The sequence below is a fragment of the Heteronotia binoei genome, chromosome 21 (assembly GCF_032191835.1).
Source record: "Heteronotia binoei isolate CCM8104 ecotype False Entrance Well chromosome 21, APGP_CSIRO_Hbin_v1, whole genome shotgun sequence".
Taxonomy (NCBI): Eukaryota; Metazoa; Chordata; class Lepidosauria; order Squamata; family Gekkonidae; genus Heteronotia; species Heteronotia binoei.
In genome coordinates this window covers 135,218,762-135,244,914 of record NC_083243.1, presented here as the reverse complement: position 1 = coordinate 135,244,914, position 26,153 = coordinate 135,218,762, and the positions used below count along the sequence as shown (strand labels likewise).

At 42.7% G+C, this 26,153-nt stretch overlaps 1 protein-coding gene across 1 annotated transcript in view; it reads right to left on the bottom strand.

Annotated features, from left to right (window-relative positions):
• QSER1 (glutamine and serine rich 1) overlaps positions 1–25,183 on the bottom strand; it is a 53,255-nt gene extending 28,072 nt beyond the window's left edge. The window contains exon 1 of the mRNA XM_060262133.1: positions 24,696–25,183. Within this exon, the coding sequence (XP_060118116.1) occupies positions 24,696–24,823 (128 nt within the window). The 5' untranslated portion in view covers positions 24,824–25,183. The remainder of the gene's footprint in view (positions 1–24,695) is intronic.
• Positions 25,184–26,153: the final 970 nt, after the last annotated feature.

The window sequence follows — 26,153 nt, the reverse complement described above, 5'->3', positions numbered from 1 at the left end:
ACAATCATGTAGATGGCAACCTCCTGCACCCACCTTCACCGTTTGGACCATGAGGCAGATGCAGGAGGCAGTGCTTCTTTGAAAAAGCAAAAGCCATTGCAGCTATCACTGCTTCTCCACTCATGACGCCATCTCTGTGACTTCATTTGGTGTGTCGTGCCCCCTGCCCCCGCTTGCTGGCACACACTTCAAAAAGCTTACTTACCAAGTGCTAGTCTTTCTTCTGCTCCTGTACAGTGCCAACCTATCACTGTTTCTGGTGATAGAAATTTTCACTCCCATGTATTATATATTAGTTTGTTTTTAAACTGTTAAGCCAAGGGTGGCCAAACTTGCTTCAATGCAAGAGCCACACAGAATAAGCATCACATGTTGGAGGGAGGGAGAGAGGGAGGGAGGGAGGGAGGGAGGGAGGAAGGAAGGAAGGAAGGAAGGAAGGAAGGAAGGAAGGAAGGAAGGAAGGAAGGAAGGAAGGAAGGAAGGAAGGAAGGAAGGAAGGAAGGAGAGAAAGAGAGAGAGAGAAAGAGAGAGAGAGAGAAAGAGAGAGAGAGAGAGAGAAAGAGAGAGAGAAAGAGAGAAAGAGAGAGAGAAAGAGAGAGAGAAAGAGAGAGAGAAAGAGAGAGAGAAAGAGAGAAAGAGAGAAAGAAAGAAAGAAAGAAAGAAAGAAAGAAAGAAAGAAAGAAAGAAAGAAAGAAAGAAAGAAAGAAAGAAAGAAAGAAAGAAAGAAAGAAAGAAAGAAACAACCTTAATTTTAAATGCTGCTGGCTGGGTAGCTTGGCTTGGAGAAGAGATTTAAGAGACAAATGCCTTCTCCAAGCAAGCTGATGGGGCACTGGGCACTTCAATATGTGTGAAAGAGCCACATCTTGCTCCCAAGCCACAGTTTGGCCACCCCTGTGTTATACATTGGTTTATTTGGGGCATCTAACATTATTATCCAGTAAATGTTGTCTACTCACATGAAACTTATGGCTCAGGTGTTGGTAATTATCATCTTCCCTTAATTTCTCATTTGATTTGGGATATACATTGATTCCAAACCTGTAATAAGCTTCTTTCCAACAAAAACCAAACAAGATCAAAAGAACAGCAGAACACACACAACCCAACAGTAGCCACCTATGCACAAAAATAACTGGTGTAATCCAAAGGTTCCATTCCATGAATGGTGGAAGCCTTCTGCTAGTGCAGGGGTGTCGAACTCATTTGTTATGAGGGCCGGATTTGACATGAGACCTTGTCCGGCCAGGCCACGTGTCTCGTAAAGTGTAATGCCAGGAAGCAGACATATAAACTGTATAAAAGGGGAGCACAGACAAATAGGTTTTTTTAACTTAAAACATTAGCACTCATGCAATATTTTGTTTTACAGTCTGATAAATGTCATCTCTTGCTATGAATTATTGCATCAAAAACTGAAGACAATGCCTTTGCTGTACCAATCTTGAATATGCTGTTCAACTGTTGTTCAAGTGTGCACATCTATAAGTTGCAAACCTACTTTTGACTTATTGACATTCATTATAAAGATCTCATAGTCAATGCTTTGAGCCTCAGACCCAGAGGAAAACATGAAGCAGCTGGGCATTGTGAGCTTTTGTACATAAATTGCTTCATGTGCTGGTCAAGATTATGTGAAGGCAACATAGCACAGACTGAGGGCTATGCACATGTCTGCAAAACTATAGTCTTCTCCAGAAAAATAATACAACTCCTATGTGCCAGTGCAAGAACAGAGACAGCCATGTACAATGGTCAGTATCAGCCTACTATCTGGGAAGTCTAAATTCAAGATCCCCAATCAAAGGAAAATGTGAAAGAAAAATCAATGGAAATTGCTGGGTAAACACACACACACACACACACACACACACACACACACAGAGCTTAATGCTAGCTTGTTATTTCTCTTCTAAATACTTCACATACTTTCCTACTGAGAAAGACTGGAAGGCATTAATACAATGAAAAAGATGAGGAGAACCTAGCTGCACGCATAACAAGCCCAACAAATCTCCCTCTCTCTCTCTATCTCTCTCCGTAGCAAGGCAAAAAGTTCCTATCTTCAATAAAACATCACTAGTCTTAAAAGTGCTCTTTGTATTTCTCCTGATGGTGAGGACTGGGCAAAGGAAGCTCTGGCTCTTTCCTTCCTTCCCTCAGGGCACAAGGAGAGGGAGAAGCCTCAGCCAGGAAGGAAGAGAGGCTGGACTCATTAGTTCTGCAGGGTGATTAATTGAGTCTGGCAAACTTAATCACCCAGCAGAGCTATAGAGCCAGGCTCTTTCATTGGCTGAAGCTCCTCCTCTCTTTGAGCCAAGAAAGACTGCTTTGCTGGCTGGCTGATCACTGGGGAGAATCACAAAATGGCGACCCAGCACAGCAGGCAAGGGAGAATGAAGGGAAGACACCTGATTCACCTTTGATTAAAACATGGCTATTTAAATTATGGGAATATTTCTTGCTAGACAAAATAACTGACAAACTTGTTTCTGACACCCCTCAAGCCCATTCTTTTTTTCTCCGCAAGTGGGAACCTTTCCTTTCATGGAATATGGGCTCTCCAGTTCAATGAGGTTTGATATCATCTATGGACTATCTTTCTCTACTAGCATTGCACTGATCTCCTCTGTCCTTTCATTTCTATTCCTCTCTCTCCTTAACCCCCTTTATTTTTCTTTTTAGGTTGTGTTTGTTTGTCTCTTTTTTGTTTTTTTTGTGTGTGTTTTTAATGAGGGCACCTAGCACTACTTATATGATCACCAGAATTGATAATATTCATTTTATTTGAGATTTTGGATATGTACTCTGTACTGTACTCTTACATTTGCCAATGTTTGGTATATGAAGACAGATATGCATATTTTGGTGTTGATTCTTTTAATAAAGCTGTATTGTATTTAAAAGGGGGGAATGAAGCAGACAACAGCCAGCTGCTGTAGGGCCTGAGTGAAGCCCTCTGTGGGCAGAATTCAGCCCGCGGGCCACATGCTCGACACCCCTGCGCTAGTGGAACTTGCCTGTTACCAGAATTCAACCCAATATTATTTATTTATAAATGGTTGGATCCCACAGAGGCTTTCTGTTCACAAAGCATGATGTTCTTGCCTTTTGCCCTACTGCAGCCCAGCCCACCTTGGGTCAGGGGATCCCCAGAAACCGCATTACAGGGGAGTTAGAAATCTCCAGAAGAGAGGAGAAATGGTTGAAAATTATCTCCTTCCAACCACAGAAATTCTCCATGGAATGCAAGCCAATTAGTTTTCAATAAACTTTTACAAAAAATTAAAATATCTTTGTGAGATAATTGTAATTGTGTAAACCGATCTATTAATCTTTTAAGATAAAGCAACAGGTATGCTTGAACCCGCTTCAGAAACAGCAAATCACTTAAATGCATCTTTATCCCTTACATTTTTATTGTTTCTTCACTATTTCACTATCTTGCACCTGAACTTTTTCCTGCTAAAAGCCTCCTCCCAGCTCATGCTTACCTATTATTCTGTGCTTGTTCCCCATTATTTAATTCAGGAGTGGTCTCTCATTTTATTTTTTTTTCTCGCCTGGCTCAGACAAATTCCATAGCTAAGGCTTACAGAGGACCAATCCTGATTATTTGATGTTTCCTTACTATAACTGAGTTTCAACTTCCTGTATTAGTCTGTTGTCACTGTAAGTAGTCTCTGACAACAGACTAAGTTTTGAAGGTATGCATCCCTTGAGGGCATGGAAACTGCATATCAATGACCTCTAAAGATGCCATTAGCTGACCTATTTTTTTTTTTGTAATCCAGCAGGGTTATAAATTTTAGAACACAAGGAAAGGAAACGAAATGAAAGGTCCCCTGTGCAAGCACCAGTCGTTTCTGACTCTAGGGCGACGTTGTTTTCACGTTTTCATGGCAGACTTTTTACGAGGTGGTTTGCCATTGCCTTCCCCAGTCTTTTACACTTCCCCCCAGTAAGCTGAGTACTCATTTTACCGACCTTGGAAGGATGGAAGGTTGAGTCAACATTGGCCCGGCTACCTGAATCTAGCTTCCACCGGAATCGAACTCAGGTCGTGAGCAGAGTTCAGATCACAGTACTGAAGCACTGCTGCTTTACCATTCTGTTAGAACACAAATGTGTCCTTTAAATGTCTTGTCAAGTTTCTTTCAACAGCAGGAACTAACACCAAAAGGTTCTCAAGCTCCCTTTCCAATGCGATTAAGCTATAAAAATATCAAGAATATACTTTGCATCTGTATGACTTTAAGATACATTTTCAGAGATTTTCTTGTTTACTTTTGACATTTTAAAAAATAATAATGAGCAGTGAAGTACCATGGGATCTATATACAGATCAGATAAAATTTAATTTCTCCACTATATTACAATTTTCTTTGCCTGATTTTTTTGGGCTTGATCTTCAATTTAAACAACAATAACAACAACCTATAACTGCTGTGTGTTGATAGAAAGCAAATATGATTTTAAAGTATTTTAATGTGTTAGCAAGTATTGATTTGCCTTAAATCCATTAAATACCTAAAACAAATACCAAAAAAACTCCCACCAGTTCAGGATCTTCAAATTCAAAAACCCCTCCCCCAAACCAAGGTTCCTCAGTTTTCTGACATTGCATTTTCCTACAGAAGCTGGTGGTTCCCTTGTCTTTTTTTTGGGGGGGGGGGTAAGTTTGTAGATTGGAAAGACTAGAAACAGAGCTGGAGGGGACCTCAACCAACCCTTTGCACAATGCAGGAAATTCACAGCTAGCCCCCAACATCCCCAGTAACCCATGCTCTATGGACTGAAGAAGGCAAAAAACTCCAGGATCCCTGGGCCAATTTGGCCTTGAGAAACATTCTTCTTCCTGACTCCAAAGTGGCATAATTCTGGACATACAGGAAAGGGCCACAAGAGCCAAGAGCTGGCTCATTCCTTCCTGCTCTCCCTCTCACAATCTGCCTAAACTAACAGTCAAGAGAATCAAACATCCCTGTCAGATGGCCGTCTAGCTTCTGCTCAAAAAGCCTACCACTCCTGAGGAAGCCTGTTCCACTGTGGAACTTTTGTAACTGTCATGAAGTTCTTCCTAATGTTTAGGTGAAAACTCTTGATTTTATTTCATCCCTGGTTCTGGTCTGACCTTCTGGGGGAACTCTGCTTCATCCTCTACATAACATTACATTCTACTACTCATTACATTACAATTACTATGATTCACTACATTGTAATTATAATGAGCAAGTGAATGAGCTTGAGGGTTTGTCTTTTCTTGCACAGGCAGCCCCCTATCTTAAACAACTCATCACTCACAATAATACCACATGTAACTAGAACATGGACACTCATACGAGAGATTGCAATAAACCCAGATGCCAACTTTGCTGCCACATACACCCAGACAACACCCTAACATCAACTATACTATCTCAGGCTTATTCACTTGCTCATCTTCTAACAGTGTATATGCCAACAGTGCCCTTCCATTCTCCACATAGGGCATTCAGTCAAACCTTATGCCAAAAGATAAGTGGACACAAATCTGACATCAAGAATCACAAGACTGAGAAACCTGTAGGAGAACACAACAGCCTTCCAGGAGATTCAATGTGTGACCTCAAAGTAGCTGTTGTACTGCAAAGGAACAGATTGGAAAAGGGAACTGCTGATTTACAAGTTAGTACAACATTTGGAACAATACCCCCACCTCTGGAACTTAACAGGGATATTGGTTGCTTATCTCACTACATATGCTAATCTCATTCATTTCTTACATCTGCATTCTCACCAAGAAGGGCCATAGCCAGGATTTCATGTCTGGTGGGGTCTGCAGCAGCATTTTTTGCTGTGGGGGGGCACTGGGCCACCCAGTTTGTCCCTAAACACTTTCTCTGCTTGTGGTTTGGCCCTAAACACTTTCTTTGCTTGTGATTTGGCCTTAAACACTTTCTCTGCTTCTCAAGTAAAGCGACAGTGCCCCCCCCCCATTTGTCTAACTCAGTAAACTTTCCAGGCGGATCTGTTAATAACTGGCCATCAGTTAATTACTCTCAGTATTCCACAATTAAGAGGGTACATTTACACACCAATCTTCAATTTTAATATATTTATTTGCTTTGTCTCACCCACAGAATTAAATCCAAACAAATGGTGACCATATCATCTAAGCTTATTATTCCTGTTTGTTCCTTGCATCTGTTAAACATCTTCATTATGTTGTATACTAATTTACAGCTCACCCTCTATATGTATGTAATTTCCACTTTATTGTATCTAAAGTGTGTGTGCACACAAAAGCTTATACCTTGAATAAAATTTTGTTAGTCTTAAAAGTGCCACTAGACTTGGAATTTTGCTCTGCTGCTTTAGACCAACCTGAATCTATCTCCATGCTATCTGACAGCTCTTCAAATACTTGATGGTGATACGATAGTCATCTTCAAGTATTTGAAGGAAAGCATGTGGAACTTCCCTGAGTTCCTCTCTGTTCCTGAAGCCTTCTTTGACCCCTGGAAAGATCATTCATGGGGTTTCAAGATCTGTGCATACAAAAAAGGGTGTGGGCCAATATGAAATAGACTCCTTTGCTCACCAGAACTGCACTTTCAGAGAGGAAGGAATGATTTTGCTCTTCTTCAGTCCCTCCCCCCTTATACCACAACTTCCAGGTGGCTCCTGCAATTCTAGGAATGATCTTTCCAAGGTCAGAAGGGGCTGCTGGTACAAAAAGGAACACAGAAAAAATCTGCCTTTCATGTATCAAGTAGAAGGATACAAACCAATTCTTGCTGTCTGCCATGCATTCTCCATAGGGCTGCATTCAGTGTATTTATTTACTTCATTTGTAGCCTGCCTTGCTCACAGAGACTCAAAACAGATTACAAAAAATAAAAGTCAAACTGCAAAACACATCCAAAAAAATGCAATAGGAACAAGATTATAGAATTATAAAACATAACAGAAAACTGTCAAAGGTACATCTACCATTAACAATGCAGAAAGGAGATTTAAAAAGCAGAAGACATTCAGTAAAAGCAAGTTGATACATAGAACACAGAACTGTCCCACCAGACTACAGTCCTAATCCCCTACAATAATGCTCCCCTAAATATTTTTGTTTTGCACATTCTGTGGAATGATATAAGTGTGGCAGTCTTCTTGACCTCAGACAGGCTGTTCCACAAAGTGGGAGAACAAGAGAGAACAAACATATAAGGTCAGTTGCTGACCATGCCAATTTCCAGGTAAAGCTTTCCCTTAGACCAGAGGTTTCAAACTCATTTGTTATGAGGGCCAGAACTGACATAAATGAGACCTTGTTGGGCAGGACCATGTTGAGTTGGGCCAAGCCATGTCAGGCTGGGCCATATGTGTACCTATTTAAGATTAGGTAGCAGAGATATAAATTTTATAAAGAACACGGACAAACACAAATATATATATATATATATTTTACGTTTTTAAATATATATATATATATATATATATATATATATATATATATTTAAAAACGTAAAACATGCTTTGCACTGGTCTTAAAGACGCTTTCTTTGTATTTCTCCCATGGGATCCAGGGAACTGAGCAAAGGATGCTCTGGCTCTTTCCTTCCTTCCCCAGGGAACTGGGGGAAGGAGCCTCAGCCAATAGAAGTAAGAGTGGCTTGGCTCAGTAGCTATGCTGTGCAATTGAGAGAGCCTGGCAAAGTCTCCATTCCTCCCCAAGGGAGGAGCCTCAGCCAATGAAGAAAATAGAGGTTTTGATCTGTAGTTCCTGTGCAATTGAGCAAGCCTTGCAAAGCAAGCTATTATGCAGAAGGAAGCAAGATATAGGGAGAAGAAAGCAGATGACAGCCAGTTGCTCGGGGGCCTGATAGAAGCCCTCCGGGGGCCTGATTCAGCTCCTGAACTGCATGTTTGACACCCCTGCCTTAGAAAAACGATGCTGGCAGAACATAGCAGGAGAGGTGATCCTGTAGGCATATAGGTTCCAGACCATTAATGTCTTAGTAGGTAATAACCATTATCTTGAACTGAACCCAAAGTAACTGATGGGTAACCAATGGAGCAAATCAAATGAAGTTACTGAGTTAACTTTAAGGGCAGACCCACTGGAGTGCATTACAATATTCCAGACTCAAGATTATTGAAGACAGTTTGGAAGCTGCTGTTGGGACAGAATGCAACCTACCTGTCTGTTAACTAGTGCTGGGCACTGCTTGCATGTTCAGTAGTTTCTGAAACAACTTCATAGCTTTCCAATTTGCATGCTGGCACAATTGAAAGTACCAGACCTATAAGACCCTTGACAATGTGGGACCAACACAGCTGAAAGACTATCTCTCTCCCTATGTATGAGTCCACAAACCAACTCAGATCTTTCCAGCAGGCCCTGTTGACAATGTCTTCTACCTCTCAGATCCATAAAGACACTACTAAAAAGATGCATCTGTCCTTGATCCATTCCAGTCCAGTTTCTGCTCTGGCCATGGGATGGAGACGGCATTGCTCATCCTCACGGATGACCTCCAGAGGCATACAGACCATGGTGGGTCAGCGCTACTGTTGCTTTTAGATCTTACAGCAGTCTTTGACATGGTTGATTACAATCTTATAAACCCACCACCATGCGGACACAGGAGTTGGTGGGATCACCTTACAGTGGTTTTCCTCCTTTCTCCAAGGTAAAGGACAGAGGGTGACACTTGGCAAACAGATATCCTCATGTTACCCACTTGAATGTGGGATAGTACTTTTTATTTATATAAACAATACAAATATTGAAAAAGGCAAGGTAAGACAGAAATACTACAGTTTCATTTACACATAAGCAGCCATATTTTGGTTGACAAAAGCATAAAAATAAGAGAAAAACATTAATTACATTCATCAATATTGTCTAATAAATTGTAATTAATAACAAATTTCTATCTATAAAATTGTTGAACGGAACTTACTTTATTATGTACAAATTACTTATCAACTTTTGTTTTGGTCTGGTCTACATGCAATTACATTTTCATCCGTAACGTTTTAATCCCCCCCCATCCCTGAATGTGGAGTGCCTCAGGGGGCGATTCTCTCACCAGTGACATTTAATATCTATATGCACCTCCTAGCCCAGTTAGTCCAAGGTTTTGGGCTGAGTTGTCACTAATATGCGGATGACACCCAGCTCTGACTCCGTCCCAGAGCATCTGGCCAGGCATTGAAGGCTGTAGCTGGGTGGTTGCAGCGGAGTCAGCTGAAGCTTAATCCAATGAAGATGGCGGTTCTGCACCTGAGCTGGGGTGGTGTGGTGTGGAATCCGGTATCAGGCTCCCAACCCTGGATGGTGCAGTGTTCTCTCTAAGCTGAGTTAGTGTGAGCTAGCTCACAGATTTTTAGTGTTCAGCTCACATATTTTTGTCTTAGCTCAGGAAGGATGACCCCAGAGAGCACGATAATTTATGCAGTAGCTCACAACTTTAATGCCAGTAGCTCACAAAGTAGAATTTTTGCTCACCAGACTCTGCAGCTTAGAGGGAACATCGCCTGGGAGTGATTCTGGAAGCCTTGCTCTCTATGGAGGCACACGTCATTGCAATTGCCAGATCTGCCTTTTACCATCTTCAACAGATTAGGCAACTGGCATCCTACCTCTCCCTGAGCACTGGGACTAGGGTGCCTGCACAAGGCTGGTGCCCCAGGCACAGTGCTCCTGCCCACCCTTGCCCCCAGTGAGGTTGAGCTCAGGTGGCAGCAGAGTTCACACAGTGCTTTCCGCTGGAGGCCACTGTAGTTCCACATCCCGTGCTGCATCTGTGCTTCCAGACACACAGACAGGAGGCAGAGCAACAGCAGCTGGCAATGGGACACGCTGTGCAAACTGTGCTGCCACCACCACCAAGCTCGTATATTTCCCTCACCAAAGGCAAGGGTGGGAAGGAGGGCCAAAACTGGTGCCCTCTCTCCTGGGCTGTGCTCTAGGCAGCCACCTAAGGCTGCCTAATGGACGTGCCAGCCATAGCCTCCCCTCAAGGACTTATCTACAGTAACCCATGCAATGGTCACTTCCAGGCAGGGTTACTGTAACTCAGTCTATAGGGGCTTGGCCTTGGTGCTACTCTGAACTCCATCTGGTGCAAAATGTGGTATCGCCTGCTGATGGCATCACCTATACAGGCTTGCATTTGGCCGGCACTGTGCCAATTGCACTGGCTACCAACTGAGTACTGGATTTGCTTCAAAGTTTTGAACTTTAAAGCCCTGCACAGCTGAGGACTGACATATCTGAGGGACAGCTTCTCCCCCATATGTGCCCTGAAGGACCTTATGTTCAGCAAATCAACGTCTGCCAGTTGTCCCTGATCCCAGCCTGGTGGAACATGCTCCTGCTGGAGATCAGGGCCCTGCTGGACTTTTTACCATTCTGCAGGGCCTACAAAATGGAGCTGTTCCACCAGGTCTTAGAATGCGGCTGTCCAAATAGAATCTGCCTCCCTTGCTGAAGCATTCTATATTAGATGGCCCAGTTGAGTCTGATTACATCTTACCAGTTCCAGTTTTGGAACTGTGGAAATTCGGTACATATTTTGTCACCTGCTTTTATATTAGATGGTTTTACCTGTTTTATTTCTTGAAATATTGGACTTTAAATTACTGTATTGTGTTTTCTTCTGTTGTGATCCACCCTGGGCCTGTTTCCAGGGAGGGCAGAATAAAAATCTACTAAATAAATAAATCCCATGCCTCCTCTGCTATGGCTCCCCATCTGTGCAATGGTCTTTTGGAAGAAAGACATAAAACCTCTATCACAAATATTCGTAACAGCATGTAAGACTGTGCTTGGAAATATCTAACACTGCAGTTCTGAATCTTATATACTAGTTAGTAATCTGTTCTACTGTAGCCTGTTACCTTTGAATGTTATGTGTGTGTGCAGACAGAGTGGGGAAACTATTGTATGCCACACTGAACATATGGAATACTGAAACAATTTTTTAAAATAAATACTCTTCCCCCAATTAATTACTGACTACAGCTCCTTTCTTTCCTCTCCAAAGGAAGTTATTCACTTTTGTAAGTAAAAGGTGTTATGTCAATAATTTGGGTTTGTAGAGAGGTAAATTACAGAAAACCGCTGGCCTGGGAATGGCATGAATTTGAGGACACTTTTTAAAAAAAAACTTGCAAGATCAGTTATCTGAACCAATGCCTTGACACTCATCTAGGAAGTAATACAGGATCACAGAGAAATAATCGTAATAAGAAAAGCAACTATACTGTGCTATGGGCCTATGTAAAATGACCAAAATTTAAAAAAAAAAATGAATTTTGATAAAGTTATGTGTCACAAAAACAACACTCATCTAACACACCAGCAGCATGATCAGCAGGGCAGAAGCACTTCATGGAATAAACAGGTTTTTTACAGCCAAATTAGATATAAACTCAGTTGTATTTAACGTATGTTTAAATCTCAAGTATACTTACTAAGCAAGAAGTCCCAATGTACTCAGTGGGACTTACTTCTAAGTAAGCATGCATAGAAATGCATGCAAGAGAGGAAATACATATTTCCAGCTTGTATTGTATGTCATAAACTCAATTCAAGTCAGCTGGCACTAAACTGGTTAATTGTTTATCTCCCTCCTCCTTCTCATACAAAGACTGAGAATCATAGAGTTGGAAGGGACCTCTAGGGTCATCTTTGTAGGAAATTCACAAATACCACCCCCTCCCAGTTACCTCTGCTCTATGCCCAGATGGCCAAAAACAAACAAACAAACAAACAAAACCCAACTCTCACCCTCAGGATCCCTGGCAAAACAGGCCTGGAGAAAAATTGCTAAACATACCCAGCTCCTTCAGCCTTTCCTCATAGACCCATTCCAGCTTGTCTATATCCTTCTTAAATAGTGGTGCCCAAAACTAAACACAATAGGTGAGGTCTGAGCAGAGAAAAGCAATACCATCACTTTGCATGATCTGTACTTCTGGATACAGCCCAAAACTGCATTTGCTTTTTTAACTATTACAACACACTGCTGACTCATGTTCAGTGTATGGTCCACTAAGATTCCCAAATCCTTTTCCCACATACTACTGCTGAGACAGGTATCCCGCATCCTATAATTATGCATTTAATTTTTCCTGCCTAAATGTATTCCTACCTAATTGGAATTTTATCCCATTAAAATTCATTAAATTTGTTTTAGCCCAGTTTTCCAGCCTGTGTAGATCATCCCATATCCTGATTCTGTCTTCTACCATATTTGCTACCCCTCCCAATTTAGTATCATCTGCAAACTTAATAAGCATTCCCTCTATTCCTTCATCCAAATCATTTATGAAGATGTTTAACAAAACAAGTCCCAGAACAGATCCCTGAGGCACGCCATTTGTCACTCCTCTCCAAGAGGATGAGGAACCATTAACAAGCACTCTTTAATCTATCTCCAATTAAGCATGATCACTTTGGTTTAATACAAGCATTACAACTAACTGGAATTAAACTGTAGACTTCATTGTGTTCTGTTTACATACTGCAAAAGGGGAGGAGGAAAGGGAAACAGGAATGAAACATGCAAAGCTTAAGAACTTAAGAAGAGCCCTGCTGGAATAGATCAGAGGTTCATCTAGTCCACAATCCTGTCTCACATAGTGGCCAACCAGTTCCTCTGGAGAGCCAGCATAAGGGCACAGAGGCTGAGACCTTCCTCTGATGTTGCCTCCTGGTTCTGGGATTCAGAGGTTTAGTGCCTCTGAACATGAGAGTTCCCCTCAGTCACCATGACTAATAGCCACAACAGACCTATCTCCTCCATGAATCTGTCTAACCGCTTTTAAAGCTATATATTCTTGTGGGCATCACTACATCGTCTGGCTGCACTCTCTTTGTAATGAAGTATTTCCCTTTGTCCACCCTGAATCTATTGCCCATCAGCTTCATTGGATGCTTTCAAGTTCTAGTACTTTGGAAGAGGGAGAAAACGTTCTCTTTATCATCCTCTCTCCACCCCATGAATAATTTTTATAAACCACTATCATGTCCTCGTCTCCCTCAGCTGTCTCTTTTCTAAACTGAAAAGTCCCGACTCTTCAGCCTTTCCTCATAGGGAACGTATTCCAACCCCGTAATCATCTTGGTTGTCTTCTTCTGTACGTCTTCCAGCTCTGCAATGCCCTTTTCGGATATACTGCGACCAGAACTGCACACAGTATTCCAAATGAGGCTGAACCATAGATCTATATAGGGCATTATAATATTTGCCATTTTATTTTCAATCCCATTCCTAATACTCTCTAATGCAGAGTTTGCCTTTTTCACTGCTGCAGCATACCAGGTGGACTCTTTCATTGAACTACCAATTATGACCCCAAGATCTTTTTCCTTCCCAATCTCAGCAAATTCAGACCCCAATAAACTATACTTGAAATTGGGATTTTTTTCCTCCCAACGTGCATGACCTTACAAGTACTAATGTTTCTGCACAACATGACAAACCTCTGGTTTATTTGTGATGTCTGTCTGAACTTGTTATGATCTTAGGCCTAGTGCAGTCTACAGGCTCAAGGGAAGCTTGTGTACGAGTTGTTAGTGGGCCTACATCTCCCAGGATCCCTTCTGTCACTCTGACTGGGTGGCAGAGTCAGGGCCAGTGCGTGGGAGTTGGCCAGGTAGCAGCTGCCCGGGGTGCCACCTGGCCACAGAGTCGGTTGCCCCCTCCCCATCCCACTTGCACCTCCCTGGCTGCATTTGCTTGCCTCTGAGGCATTCAAAGTGATTACGAATACCTCAGAGGCAAGCAAAAGTACCACGCACCCTGCCCAGCACCTTCCAGTTTGGTGCAGTGGTTAAATGCATGGACTCTTATCTGGGAGAACCGGGTTTGATTCCCCACTCATCCACTTGTACCTGCTGGAATGGCCTTGGGTTAACCATAGCTCTGACAGAGGTTGTCCTTGAAAGGGCAGCTGCTGTGAGAACCCTCTCAGCCTCACCCATCTCACAGGGTGTCTGTTGTGGGGGGAGAAGATATAGGAGATTGTAAGCCGCTCTGTGTCTCTGATTCAGGGAGAAGGGTGGGGTATAAATCTGCAATTCTTCTTCTTCCGCGTCTGTGCAGACCTGGGAAGGCTGGGCAGAGGGTACAGGGCAGCGCGCCTTGCCCCTTGCCTGGAGCGCTGGAAGTCCCAGCGCTGCCCCTGGGCAGAGTTTTTGGAAGGAAAACTTGCCCAGGGTGATGGGACCTGGGAGAGAAGCAATAAAAGGCCCATCTAGAAAGGGAAGCTGTTCCCTCAGGAGAGGCTGCAGACAGAGTAAGTTGGTTCTCTCTGCAGAGACTGCAGCAGGAGGCTGCAATTCCTCCCGGTGACTGAGGTCTACCTTCCACCAAGACTAGAGCTGAGCGCCCACAGTATGGCTGTGAAGTATTTCTCTGTTCCTCTTTCGGTTCTGTTTGTTTACTTGTCTTTTTCTTTCTTTCTTCTGACAATGTTTCCTATGTGCCCTTCTACCCCTATACTTGTGCCAGAGGAGGGGGAGGAACTTCTCTTTGTGTTGCACCCCTTCCTGGGATCTCATTAACTGCTATAATTTTATCCTGCAACCTAGTCAGCTGTAAAGTAAGAACTGACTATGCAAAGTGACTTCTGGGCGGTGAGTTTATTGAGTTAGAAGAAGGGAACATCTAGTGAGACACGTCAGGGCTTCTATTTACTTCCACCAACCTTTACTATTTTCTACTGTGAACTAAACGTTCATTTACTGTGAACTAAACGTTTATACTACCTACTTGTTGTTCTAGAGCACTTATAATAAATGCCTTATTGTTAAACTGCCTGGGTCCTCATGTTTCTTTGGTCATGGTAAAAGGTTTTGCTAAAAAGGAAGATACAGGGGGTGGTTGAGTGCTCTGGGCCCTCCCATACAGACCCTGACCAGAGCGGTGGCAGCCAGTAGATGGCCCTTCCTGGTCCCTGGCCATGTGACAGGACTGAGCTCCAGTTTGGTACTGGAGACAGGCTATGTATCTTACATAGTTATAATTGCTTCACAGTCCATTGTTAAACAGATCTGCTTCTCAATAAACTGGAGGAAAACTCTGCTCTGAGTGGCAGGCTTTGACTACAGTATCAAGAGTTCCACTAGCACTGGATATTGTACCTTTATAAATACTCAGTCCCAACCTGTATGGCCTACCTGAGAAAAAGCCCGCATCTCTGAATCCTTTTGGTACCAACAGGGCCGGCATATGGGAGTAGGCGGTGACCTGAGGTGCTACCCTACCTGGGGGCACCACCAGGCACCCCCTTACCCATGCAAAGCGCTCCTCCGACCCTGCCTTGAAGACAGGATCAGAGGAACGGTTTCGCCCTGCAGTAAGCTCAGTGTGCTGAGCTTCCAAAGGCGCTGCTTGGCCGCTTTCAACCCAAAAGCAACCGGCGCTGCTAAAACAGCACACTGAGCTTACTGCAGGGGGAAAGTGGCAGCGCAGCAGCACTGTTGTGCGCTGCCCGTCACTCTCTCATCCCTGCTGCCCTGTAGAATGATATCACTTTTGGTGACATCATCATGGCACGCGTACGATATAACCTCCATAAAGGGAGCTGGGGGGCGCGCGGCATAGGGGGCTGCCTCCAGAGGCAGAATCCCTAGCGCTGGGTCTGGGTACCAAATCTCATATATTATATCAATGAAATATAAATCACACATGCAGATGTACAGACTAATGTATCTGAGTAGCCATTTGCTACTCACATACTGCACCCAAGAATTAACAGCTCAAAAGCCAAGGAGGACCAGGTTTAATTGGAAAATTTATTGACATAAGGTGAGAATATAGGAGGAATTTTACTAAGAAGTTAGCGACAAATGTGCTGCAAAAGAACCATTTATCAAGATGCTGGTGCATTTTCTTTGGGAGCCAGATTAAGCTGTGGGCAAAGCCTGAATTTAGTGCCAGTGTCTCAGGCAAAAGCAAGCCTTTGCCCTACCTCACTGTAAACTCCAACTGTAGCCCTCAATATTTTCAAAGTTAATGGAGGCCATTAACATATGTGGGAGAAACAAAATACTGCCCACCACAAGTTGAAGACTTCCAGCATACATGACAGACTGTTTCCTAAAACATCTGAATGTAAGTTCTCCTCCTCAACTAAACTGCCAGGATTTCAAACATTCTAAGCACTGAGAAGAGGTTTGGGATTTGGATATTACATCAGATTCCCTCACATTTCCAATTCTCTTCAAAATAATGTAGAAAAGACAATCATTGCATGGAAAAATTCAAAGAGCTCCTAAATGGAAATCTTGTTAAACTTGTAGATCTCTGCTTTTTTATGCTACAGGTATTTCTACATGGCAAAAAACAAGTAAAGCTGCAGAGAAAGAAAAGCCATTTTGCATATAAAATACTGTCCAGTTGCATCACTTTCAGATTTATTTTTTAAAAACTGTCCACTATATTAAAGGTTTTCTTTTCTACTGATTTTCCAGTTACCTTTGACAAGTTTTATTTTCATGCTCCTATACTACTGTGTGGCAATACTTCCCTTAGCCCCCCCTCCCACTCACAGCCATGTTATATTCACTACATTAATTACACTTATGAAAGAAAAAAAATGCCATTTTCTTCAGACTCTTAACTTGATCTGGAAGTAACAAAACATACATAGCAATTTATATTTGCAGCTTGTCTAACAGCTGATTTAATGTTTTCCCTTCACATATTTCCATGAGGGGAATACAGGTTAAAATATTACTAAGAATTTGTGGAAGATTTGAAATCCCTAGGGACTTCATGGCAAAGATTTATGAGCAAGTAACTAAATTCCAGATGCAAAGACCTTTGCTTCAAAATCAATGGAAACACAATGAATGTTATTCACACATATTCTATGAAGGAATACACCACAAGCTACATTACAAGAAGATGTGGACTTGTATGATACATCACAGTGGTTTCTCTTTTAACAAGGGGATGGACCAAAGTTAGTCAATCATGAAGCTGTAACAAAATCAGAGGAACGGCTCCATCTTTTGCAAGATTTTTAAAAAATCATACTTTGAAGTCCATGTTGCTACAAGATAGTAACTGCCCAGAGAGATGTCTGATGTGAAGTTTTCTGGAAAATTCTCCAGTGCTTTATATATTTTTTGCAAAAATTAAATTATTCATTGTTTCATAAAATTAACAACGAAGAGGGATGCAATTGCTAACACAACATTAAACAAGCTTGGCAGTTAAGAAGTTCTAATTATTGTTTTTCTCAGATGATTACCTCCAAGAATTGTGTGAGGTGACATGTAAAAGGAGTTAAGGAAAAATAAAAACACATACATATAATAATTCAAGCAACACAATCTGACTGTGCAAAACAGATCAAACAGATCTTTATTTTTCCCCTCACACAGCAAAGTAATTTTGTAATCATCAATCTGATTATTAAGGTAATCCCATGTAATGCCACAGAAAGAAGCAATGAAACAGGTATCCCTGTGACTTCCTAGGAAGAGTTAAATTTTGTTGAAATGGATGTGTGGACAAACACCCACAGCATATCTTCCACGGTTTTCAGAGAATGCTAATAAGATTTTTGGCAGTTTTCAGTGTCTTTCCTTAATTCTAAACAGTGTAAAGGAAATACACACAATATTGTCTTGAAATTTTTACAAGCATTATTTCAAAATGGTTTCCATGTAGAGTTCTAAATTTGTTTGAATATAAAGCTAAACCACACTTGATTTTTTTTTTACTCAAATTTTTCAGTTCAGACGTTTGTTGGTATGAGGATATGGGGTACTTTTAAATTTTTGTTTACTAAATATAAACAGTGAATTAAATGATGCTCTATTGGCACTGGAAAATTTTCTGAATTAATATTTCCTGATTAATATTTTCTAGTTACACCATCTCTCTACAACTGCCTATCCTAAGCAACTGCCCAATTCCACCATGACAAGCAGCATCAACTAAAAAGTGTTTTGTTTTGACAACTGAGCAAAAGAAATTATACTTCTATTATATGGCATTTCATAAATGTCTGAAAGGTTCAGAATGTGCAATCATCTTCTGCTGGAAAGATGCAAGTAAACAAGTAATTATTTGAATTCCTAAACTTCTGCCCAATTAGCACAGACTTGCAAGTTAATCAGAGCAACCCCATACCTTGAAAATGACAAGTGTTAACACTTAACTATAGATTCATGCTACATGATAAGATATATATTCTTACTGTTATCACTTATTAAGTTTCTTAATATTCATTAACTTAGATCTTTGATTGTTTAAAAAATATTTATGAGCTTCTCTGCTAAAAGACAGACTCCAAAAACTATTTTAGTACGTGAGTCTAGAGCTAATATAATGGATTCCCTGTAAAACCCCAAAAAACCCAAAATGCAGTCTACTAGCAGACTTCCTGATATAGGAAAGATGTCCATTTCACTTAGTTATTGGCACTAACTAAATGATAATTTTGGGTGAATGCCTGTCATTATGAACTACTGTGCAACAGAAACAATGATACCTAAGCGCTAATTTCACAATAGACCATTGTCAATAAGCTTTCCACAAGCTCAGAAACAAAACATTTGCAAAATCCACTGAGCAACCTCAGTTTGAACAAATGCTCTAAAAAAGGCTAAAGTGCCCAGGTGAAATTAAATATACTTGCATACCACTGTGAACTAGCATAGAATGCCAGGTCAAAGTCCTGAAAAAATCTGGCAGTCTACCACACATTATACAAGATAATCATAATGCCTTAATTTTTACATATTCACCTTCATGTCCAATCAGTTTATTTCTGGCACATATCACTTTCAGTTCATGAGCTCTCCAGGAAAAACCCAAAAGCTTTTTTAAAAGGAAGAACTAATGCAGTAGAGGGAGAATCAGACTTGGACCACAAAGTCCTGAATTTGCAAACTCTGCTCAGCCATGAAGCTTACTTACCTTAGGTCAGTATGGTCACTAGAGTAGTAAGGGCCCAGGAAAAAAAGGGGGGGGGGGAGTCATATTGCTCTTTTTCTAATAAAAAAATTGGAAATGTAGGGGAGTATTGCAAAACATTTATATGAAATAGCCTTGTTTGGAATTCGCAAGATGCTTTTTTAAATACAAGGTTTGCTCAATCAAAATGTATACAGTGTGAACTTTTAAATGTAAGACAACAATGCTAATCTTTGTCAACAATGCTAATTCTTTTCTATGACACAGAAATATGTAATATTTTTAGCTACTGATTTAGCTAAATCTGACTGGTTTTGTTCACAGTTAATATTCTATAATGTGTATGATAATAAATCATTGAAGAGGTTGGCTCTTAGAATGACCCTGGGTCAGCCATAGCTCTGGCAGAGGTTGACCTTGAAAGGCAGCTGCTGTGAGAGTCCTCTCAGCCCCACCCACCTCACAGGGTGTTTGTTGTGGGGGATGAAGATAAAGGAGATTGTGAGCTGCTATGAGACTCTGAGCGGAGGGCGGAATATAAATCCAATGTCATCTTTTTCTTCAGATGGGGAAAGGTGGCTGTATGAATGGTTCTTTATTGTCCGAAACTGCTTGTTTGTGGTCTTAGGCTTCTTCATTTCCACACTTCATTAGCAATCCCTCACTGTACTGATTTTTCTGTGCATCTCCCCACCCCTGCTTCTGAAACCTCTACCCCCCAGTCTTTCCCCGCTGAAATAGCTTGATTTCAGGTTTTTGGGCAATCTGAAATGCCTGTGCCACTTCCCAGTTCTCTGCCCATCTCCCCAATTTGGGTGGTGATTCCTTTTTTTTTAAATCTGCACACCAGCATTCCAAAGGTAGACTGTACCTGCACTAAATGAACCCTCATGGCTAATCAACAGGCCAGAAACAGCCAGGGATTGCCTTGCTACCTCATAGAACTCTCCCTATAGCACATTTGAGCACAGTGCCTAGGCACCAACTTCAATTTTATGTAAGATGGGGGCAGATGAGCCGGAATGGCAACAAGAGAGCCAGCAACCCAATGAGCTCCTTGCAGGTGGGTGAGTCAGAGAAAGCCTTCCTTTGTTTGGCTGAGGGCTCTTCCCTATCCTCCTCTGGAAAGGAAACAGAAGGGGGGGGAGAGGGGAGAGAGAATGGCATCCTGTAGAAGCAGACCAGATACAGAGAGACATAGGGAGGTAAAGTGAGAGACAGAGAGAGATTGAAGGCCTGTGCTTAAGACCAACAACGCTATCAGAGAGAAAGTGTTGGTCTGAAAAGTATCACTAACAGCCTCTAAGGAAGAACTCACTGGAGCCAACAGCCTCTAAGGAAGAACTCATTGGAGCCAGCCCTGATTAGGGCTGCCAGTTCCAGGTTGGTGGGAAATTCATGAATATTGTGGTGAAGTTTGAGTTAGGGCTTCAGAGCAGGGTCTGCCAGACCCAGGTTCCTGCTGTGAAGATGGGTGATTTCAGACCAGTCACAGACTTTCAGTTTAACGTACCTCACAGGGTTGTTGTGCAGATCAAAGGGGGGAGAGGAGAATGATGTAAGCTGCTTTGGTCCCCCCTCCACTGTGGAGAAAGACTGTGCTTTTACCAGGTAGAGGCTGCAGAGAGGGGTGAGGTGATGGAAGGCTGAAGACAGAGGGGCAGATAAAGATATAGGGTTGCCAACTCCAGGTTAGGGAATTCCTGGAGATTTAAGGGGTGGAGCCTGGAAAGGGTGGGGTTTGAGGAGGAGTGGGACCTCAGAAAGGTATAATGCCATACCTTCCACCCTCCAAACTAATCATTTTTTCCTGGGGAACCATTCTTGCCAATCTCCAGGTGAGAGTGGGAGATCACGCAGAATTACAACTGCTCTCCAGATGGCAGAGATCAGTCCCTGTTGAGGTGGAGGGGAGTGACTGCCTTCACTTGGGTGGGTGGGAAGATGGCAGGGGGGGTACTCACCCAAAGCTTCTTTCTAGAGCCCATTGTAATTGGACATTGTAATCAGCTTGATTAGAGCAGAGAATAAATGCTTAAGAATCTAGCTGTTCTAACATACACCAGCTTAGCAACCATCTGAAAGTATTTGTGATGGGAATTCACTTGGCTTGTTATTACTGATCTGTTCATACAAACAAATGAAGAAAAAGAATGTCCAAGTGATTTCATCATCCTTAAGATGTATCACAAATTCCCACATATCTCAGCCTTGTTCTGCCTTTTGTTACTAGATTCCAAACTTTTGTTCTAAAAACCCCAAAGTGATTTTGGTATAAAATTCCTTCACAAAGATCTGTCTGGAACACATGAATTGATTAAATTATTTTAAATGGTCTTTTTAATTTAACAGATTAAACACACTCCCCCCCCCCAAATGCTCAACAGCAGTTAACAAGAGGAGAAATTTATGATTGCTAAATGAATTCATAAAGCAGCAGGATGAAACAGCAAAAGAAGATGTGCAATAAGAGCTATTCAGCACCAAGTGGTTCATAAAACAAAGACAGGGGTGTCAAACTTACGGCCTGCAGGCCACAACCAGCCCATCCAGGGCTTTAATCAGGCCCACAGATCTTCTCTGCCCCCTCCTGGCCTCACCCTTTGACGCTCCCAGGCTGCCAAAGTTCCCAGCTCCTTCTGCCTTGTCTGGGAGTAGTCTATTTGGGCCAAGAGACCTTAATAGAAAATCCATTCTGCATTTTCCTTGCAACTTTGCCTGTGCTGCAATATATTTCAACGGAGTGGAGCTCAACTAGTTTCATTTTCCAGCATATGTATGGCCAGTTGAAGCTGTTGCTTGCTGGAGTGGTCTCCTTGCAAATAAAGGGTTGATGCTTTGAGCCAGCTTGTATATGCTGAATGCACCAAAGAACTGATGACACCCCTGATTAAAATGATTAAGGATTAAAATGAGAACACAGAGCCCCAATGACAAAATAATAAAGGCAGGTGATAAAACTGACCATGAAAGAAAAAAAATAACTAACATAATGCTTGGGTAAATAAAAATGACATTCACTAGAAAAACAGAGCTTAGCAGACTAGGCACCATAAAAACACTGCACTGGGCAGTCCTCAATTGAGGCACCAACACAGTAAAAGCCCTGTCTCTGGTTTTGTTCACTTTCTAGACAAAGAAAAGACAACTGTGAGCCAAAACATGTGCTGTTAAAAGGACCCCACAACCAATCCTCCCACCAGAGGCCATGTGGTTCCTCAGCATGCCCTGCTCTTTAAGGGCTGAACAAATTCTTTTCTACCCATGGCCAGCACCACACAAATAACGCCTTGTGGCAGTTTGCCAAACTGAAAGGAAGATATAAATGCCTATAGTTGCTGCTGCACCAGCTTAGATACTTGGTTCAAATATCAGCACAGTGATTAAATTATAATCATATTTTGTGCTGGGATATTTAAGTCCAGTTTTATACACACACAAAAATGCATAAGATCTGGTTACAGCAGGGGTGTCACACAAGCAGCCCTGGGGCTGAATCAGTCCCCCAGAGAGCTCTTATCAGGCCCCCGAGCAACAGGCTGTCATCTGCTTCCTTCTCTCTCTCTCTTGCTTCCTTCTGTTATCACAGCTTGCTTTGCCAGGCTTGCTCAATTGCACAGAAGCTACAGAGCAAAGCCTCTATTTTCTCTATTGGCTGAGGCTCCTCCCTTGGGGAGGAAAGGGGGAGGGAGAGCTTGCTTTGCCAGGCTCTCTCAGTTGTACAGCAGAGCTACTGAGCCAAGCCTCTCTTCCTTCTATTGGCTGAAACTCCTCCCCCTCCTGGAACCCTGGGGAAGGAAGGAATGAGCCAGAGCTTCCTTTGCCCAGTCCCCTGGATCCCATGGGAGAAATACAAAGAAAGCACCTATAAGACCAACAAGTGCTAATGTTTTAAGCATGTTTTAAGTTTTTAAATTTTTTAATTGTGTTTGTGTCCTTTATAAAATTTATATCTCTGCTACCTAGTCTTAAATAGGTACACATGGCCCAGCCCGACATGGCCTGTCCCAACAAGGTCTCATTTCTGTCAGATCTGTCCCTCTTGAGTTCGGCACCCCTGGGCTATAGTGCCATGCACACTTTTCAGAAGCCTACTGAATTACCTAAGGGCATTACTCATTTTAGACATTTTAGTATATCCTGGATAAACTGCAGCCTTCTCTGTGCTAACAAGCACCTCATTCCTTGTTTTGCTTTACCTCAAATACAAGCTGCTTTCTACCACAAGGTGCACAGCTGTCACTTAGATTAGGTACAGAAAAGTGAACTGCTCTAAAACTTCAATAGAGTGCTTGAGCAATTCAATTAAAAATAAAATGCTTTTTTCTAACCCAAAATAGATCGCCTACCAGGCAGGCTTAGCATCTAAGTTGCATTAGTGTCTTCACATTCTGTACTAACTCCCAAGAAGATTCCAGGTTTAATGTGATACTCTGATAGAAATCCATGGAGTGCCATAATTGTTTTAGGAGGAAGCTGAATCTTTTTTATTATTATTTTTTTTTAGAATGTATCGCTACACACACTTTAATATCTGATACTTACCAGGACAGGTTGCATTTAGCGCTTGCAGGGGGAAAGAAATACTTGTCTTGGATATCTGAAGGTATACCTGAACAATGCCTCACAGAATATATTATGAAGTATCCTATTCAGTTACTATAGTTTATTCTCCCAGCCCCCATGGTTTGAAAACTGTTTGACAAGTTTCAGCAGGAAATGAGTTTTAAGTTGTTGAACAAAAGGATTTATAATCAAAGGCGAAGAAATCTTAGCTGTAGTAAAATAATAGGATGGCATAATGAAATCCAAACGATGAAAAAAAAATACGCTGTAACCAGCTCAAAATACTGTTAGTGGTTTACCAGAGAGATCGCCAAGAACTCGCAATCCCCATCCCCGAAAGACAGCGCTTGCCCTCCAATTGTATGCACGCTATCTCCAAGGAACGGGGTATTGTTCTCTTTACACTCCTTTCCCGCATCAGATCGTGCGTTAACAAATTTAACCACGCCTTCTGGTCCCTTCCTTTAACACATTTTCCTTCATTATATCTTATATTTATGGGACTGGACTCCCTACCCCCACCCCGCAAGACATCGGAAAAGTTACTACAGAAAACCGGGCTTCCCCTAGGCCATACAAAAGGTAAACATGAACTCTTGAACCCTGCCTGGTGAGCACACACCTTGGAAACCGGAGGAAAGCAGGCAACTTCCACCACTCAGACTGCATTCTTCGCGGCTAAGGCAACCCAAAGTACATGGCACTGGTGGAGGGGGAGATACGGCTACCACTACCATGCTAAACTCTCGTTTCTACGCAAAGTTAAAGAAAGAAAATACCCTAACTGTGGAAAGCGCGACTTACAATTGAATGGCAGCACCGAAAACGACTCTTCCCGTCTCCCATTGTACAGTGCGGCCCCTTTCCTTGCCTCCTCACCGCCTGTTTTCCTTGCAATTGTTACCGTTTGTAACCTTTGGTACGTACCTCCACCCCAAACTGCAACATACACCTCAGAGTTAAGTAAGGCTCACTGGGGCCCAAGTGCTCCCCTACTGGCGTGCCCAATGCTGGAAACGCGTTTCTTTGCTCCCCCACCTCCGAGAGCCACCTCTAGGCCTCCCACAGTGCTCAGGGAAAAAGGAGCCGCCCCTACCTCGAGGAAAGCGAAGACACCCCAAAGACGCCCTGTTGTCTACGAAGGGAAATGAAGGCCTCATCTCAATCCCCGGCCTTTCCTGGCAGGCGGACCCTCCTTACCTGGGCTTAATGCTGCTGGCGGCCCGTTCGTAGGCCCAAGCGGTAGCGGGCTGCGAAGACGCAACGGCTGAGACCGAAGCCAGCGGGTCAGGGAAACTGGGAGCTGGCGGGTAGTTCCTATCCATCATCGAAGCTGAAAAAGAGGGACACGCCGCGGCTCCGGTTAGGGCCTGGGCGCGCAAGGAGAAGGAAGCGGGGGTGGCTGCAGAAACCGAGCAGGGTGGGAGTAACTCCCCCTTTTCTCTCACATGAGGAAGGCAACGGCAGCGGCCACCCCCCACCCGGTCCTCCCCTCAATTTCCGCTACACGGGGCGGGAAAGCGGCTTGGAATCTGGGGAGTTGCGGCGCACAGCGACCGAGGCGACAGCGGCAGGGGCTGCAAGCAGCCCAGGCGGAGACCCATGTCGGGCAGTTGCTGCTTTCCAGGATGCCCCTCCCACCTCTCCACAGTTTACTGGGGCTGATGGGCTTCTGGGTTGGGGAAGCGGCTGGTTTTGCCGCTGCTGCCGAAGATCAGTGGCAGGAGGAGGAAGAAGCAACCAGAACTTGACCTATAGGACGCAACCGGGAAAGACAGCGCGCCAGAATTGCGGACACCAGGGGGAATCGGAGGGGATTAAAATTAAACCTGCCTCTGTAGCTTTTATAATATTATACTTTATGAGTGAAATGTTTGGGCGGGATTCCATAATGTTTTGTTGATGCCGTGCGTAGGCATGGAGTTTTCCCGTGCACAGCTTACTTATTTGTGTATGCAGTTGGAATGTTTTACATGGACTCGCTAAGACATTATTTATGAATTTGGCACTTATGTCTACGTAGACACCACTTCGGATTTATATGAGCAGCTTTCCCCTTCCTCAGTCCTATTTCCTATGTTATACTATTTTAGGTGTGACTGATAACTTTTCGAAGGGCGAACATGGTGCTTGTTACACGTGAGCTAATCAACAAATCTCTGTTGAATGTATGCAGAGGAAAATCCATATTTAACGTCTAGTTTACTTCATTGTATTCCTACCCTTCTTAAGAGCTCATGGTGATAGACATTGTCCCCACCCACATTTTACAACACTGTCATGAGGTAGGTTAGGCTTATAACTGGGTGAGTCTCATGAAGTGTGTAAAAGTATGGTTCAAACATGCACCCAAACCAAACTGGCTACCAGTGCAAAATAGTCCAAAAGCTTATAGAGGGAAACAATTTCCTTGATTGTACTTACATTTCAGGAAGGGAACTCACATGTATAAGCAGCATCATGTTAGGATGTCTGCTCATAAGATTTTCTAGTAGCTTCTATCATGAGTAGAAAATGTGTCCAACTTTTTTCCAATTGAAGGACCAACTGCAGTTGTTCATGAGCAGCTTGGCTATACAAATATAATATCAAATTCAAATAGTTATGTGCAGGTAACCCCCAACAACAGTTATCTGCACCTGCTCTAAGTGTGCAATC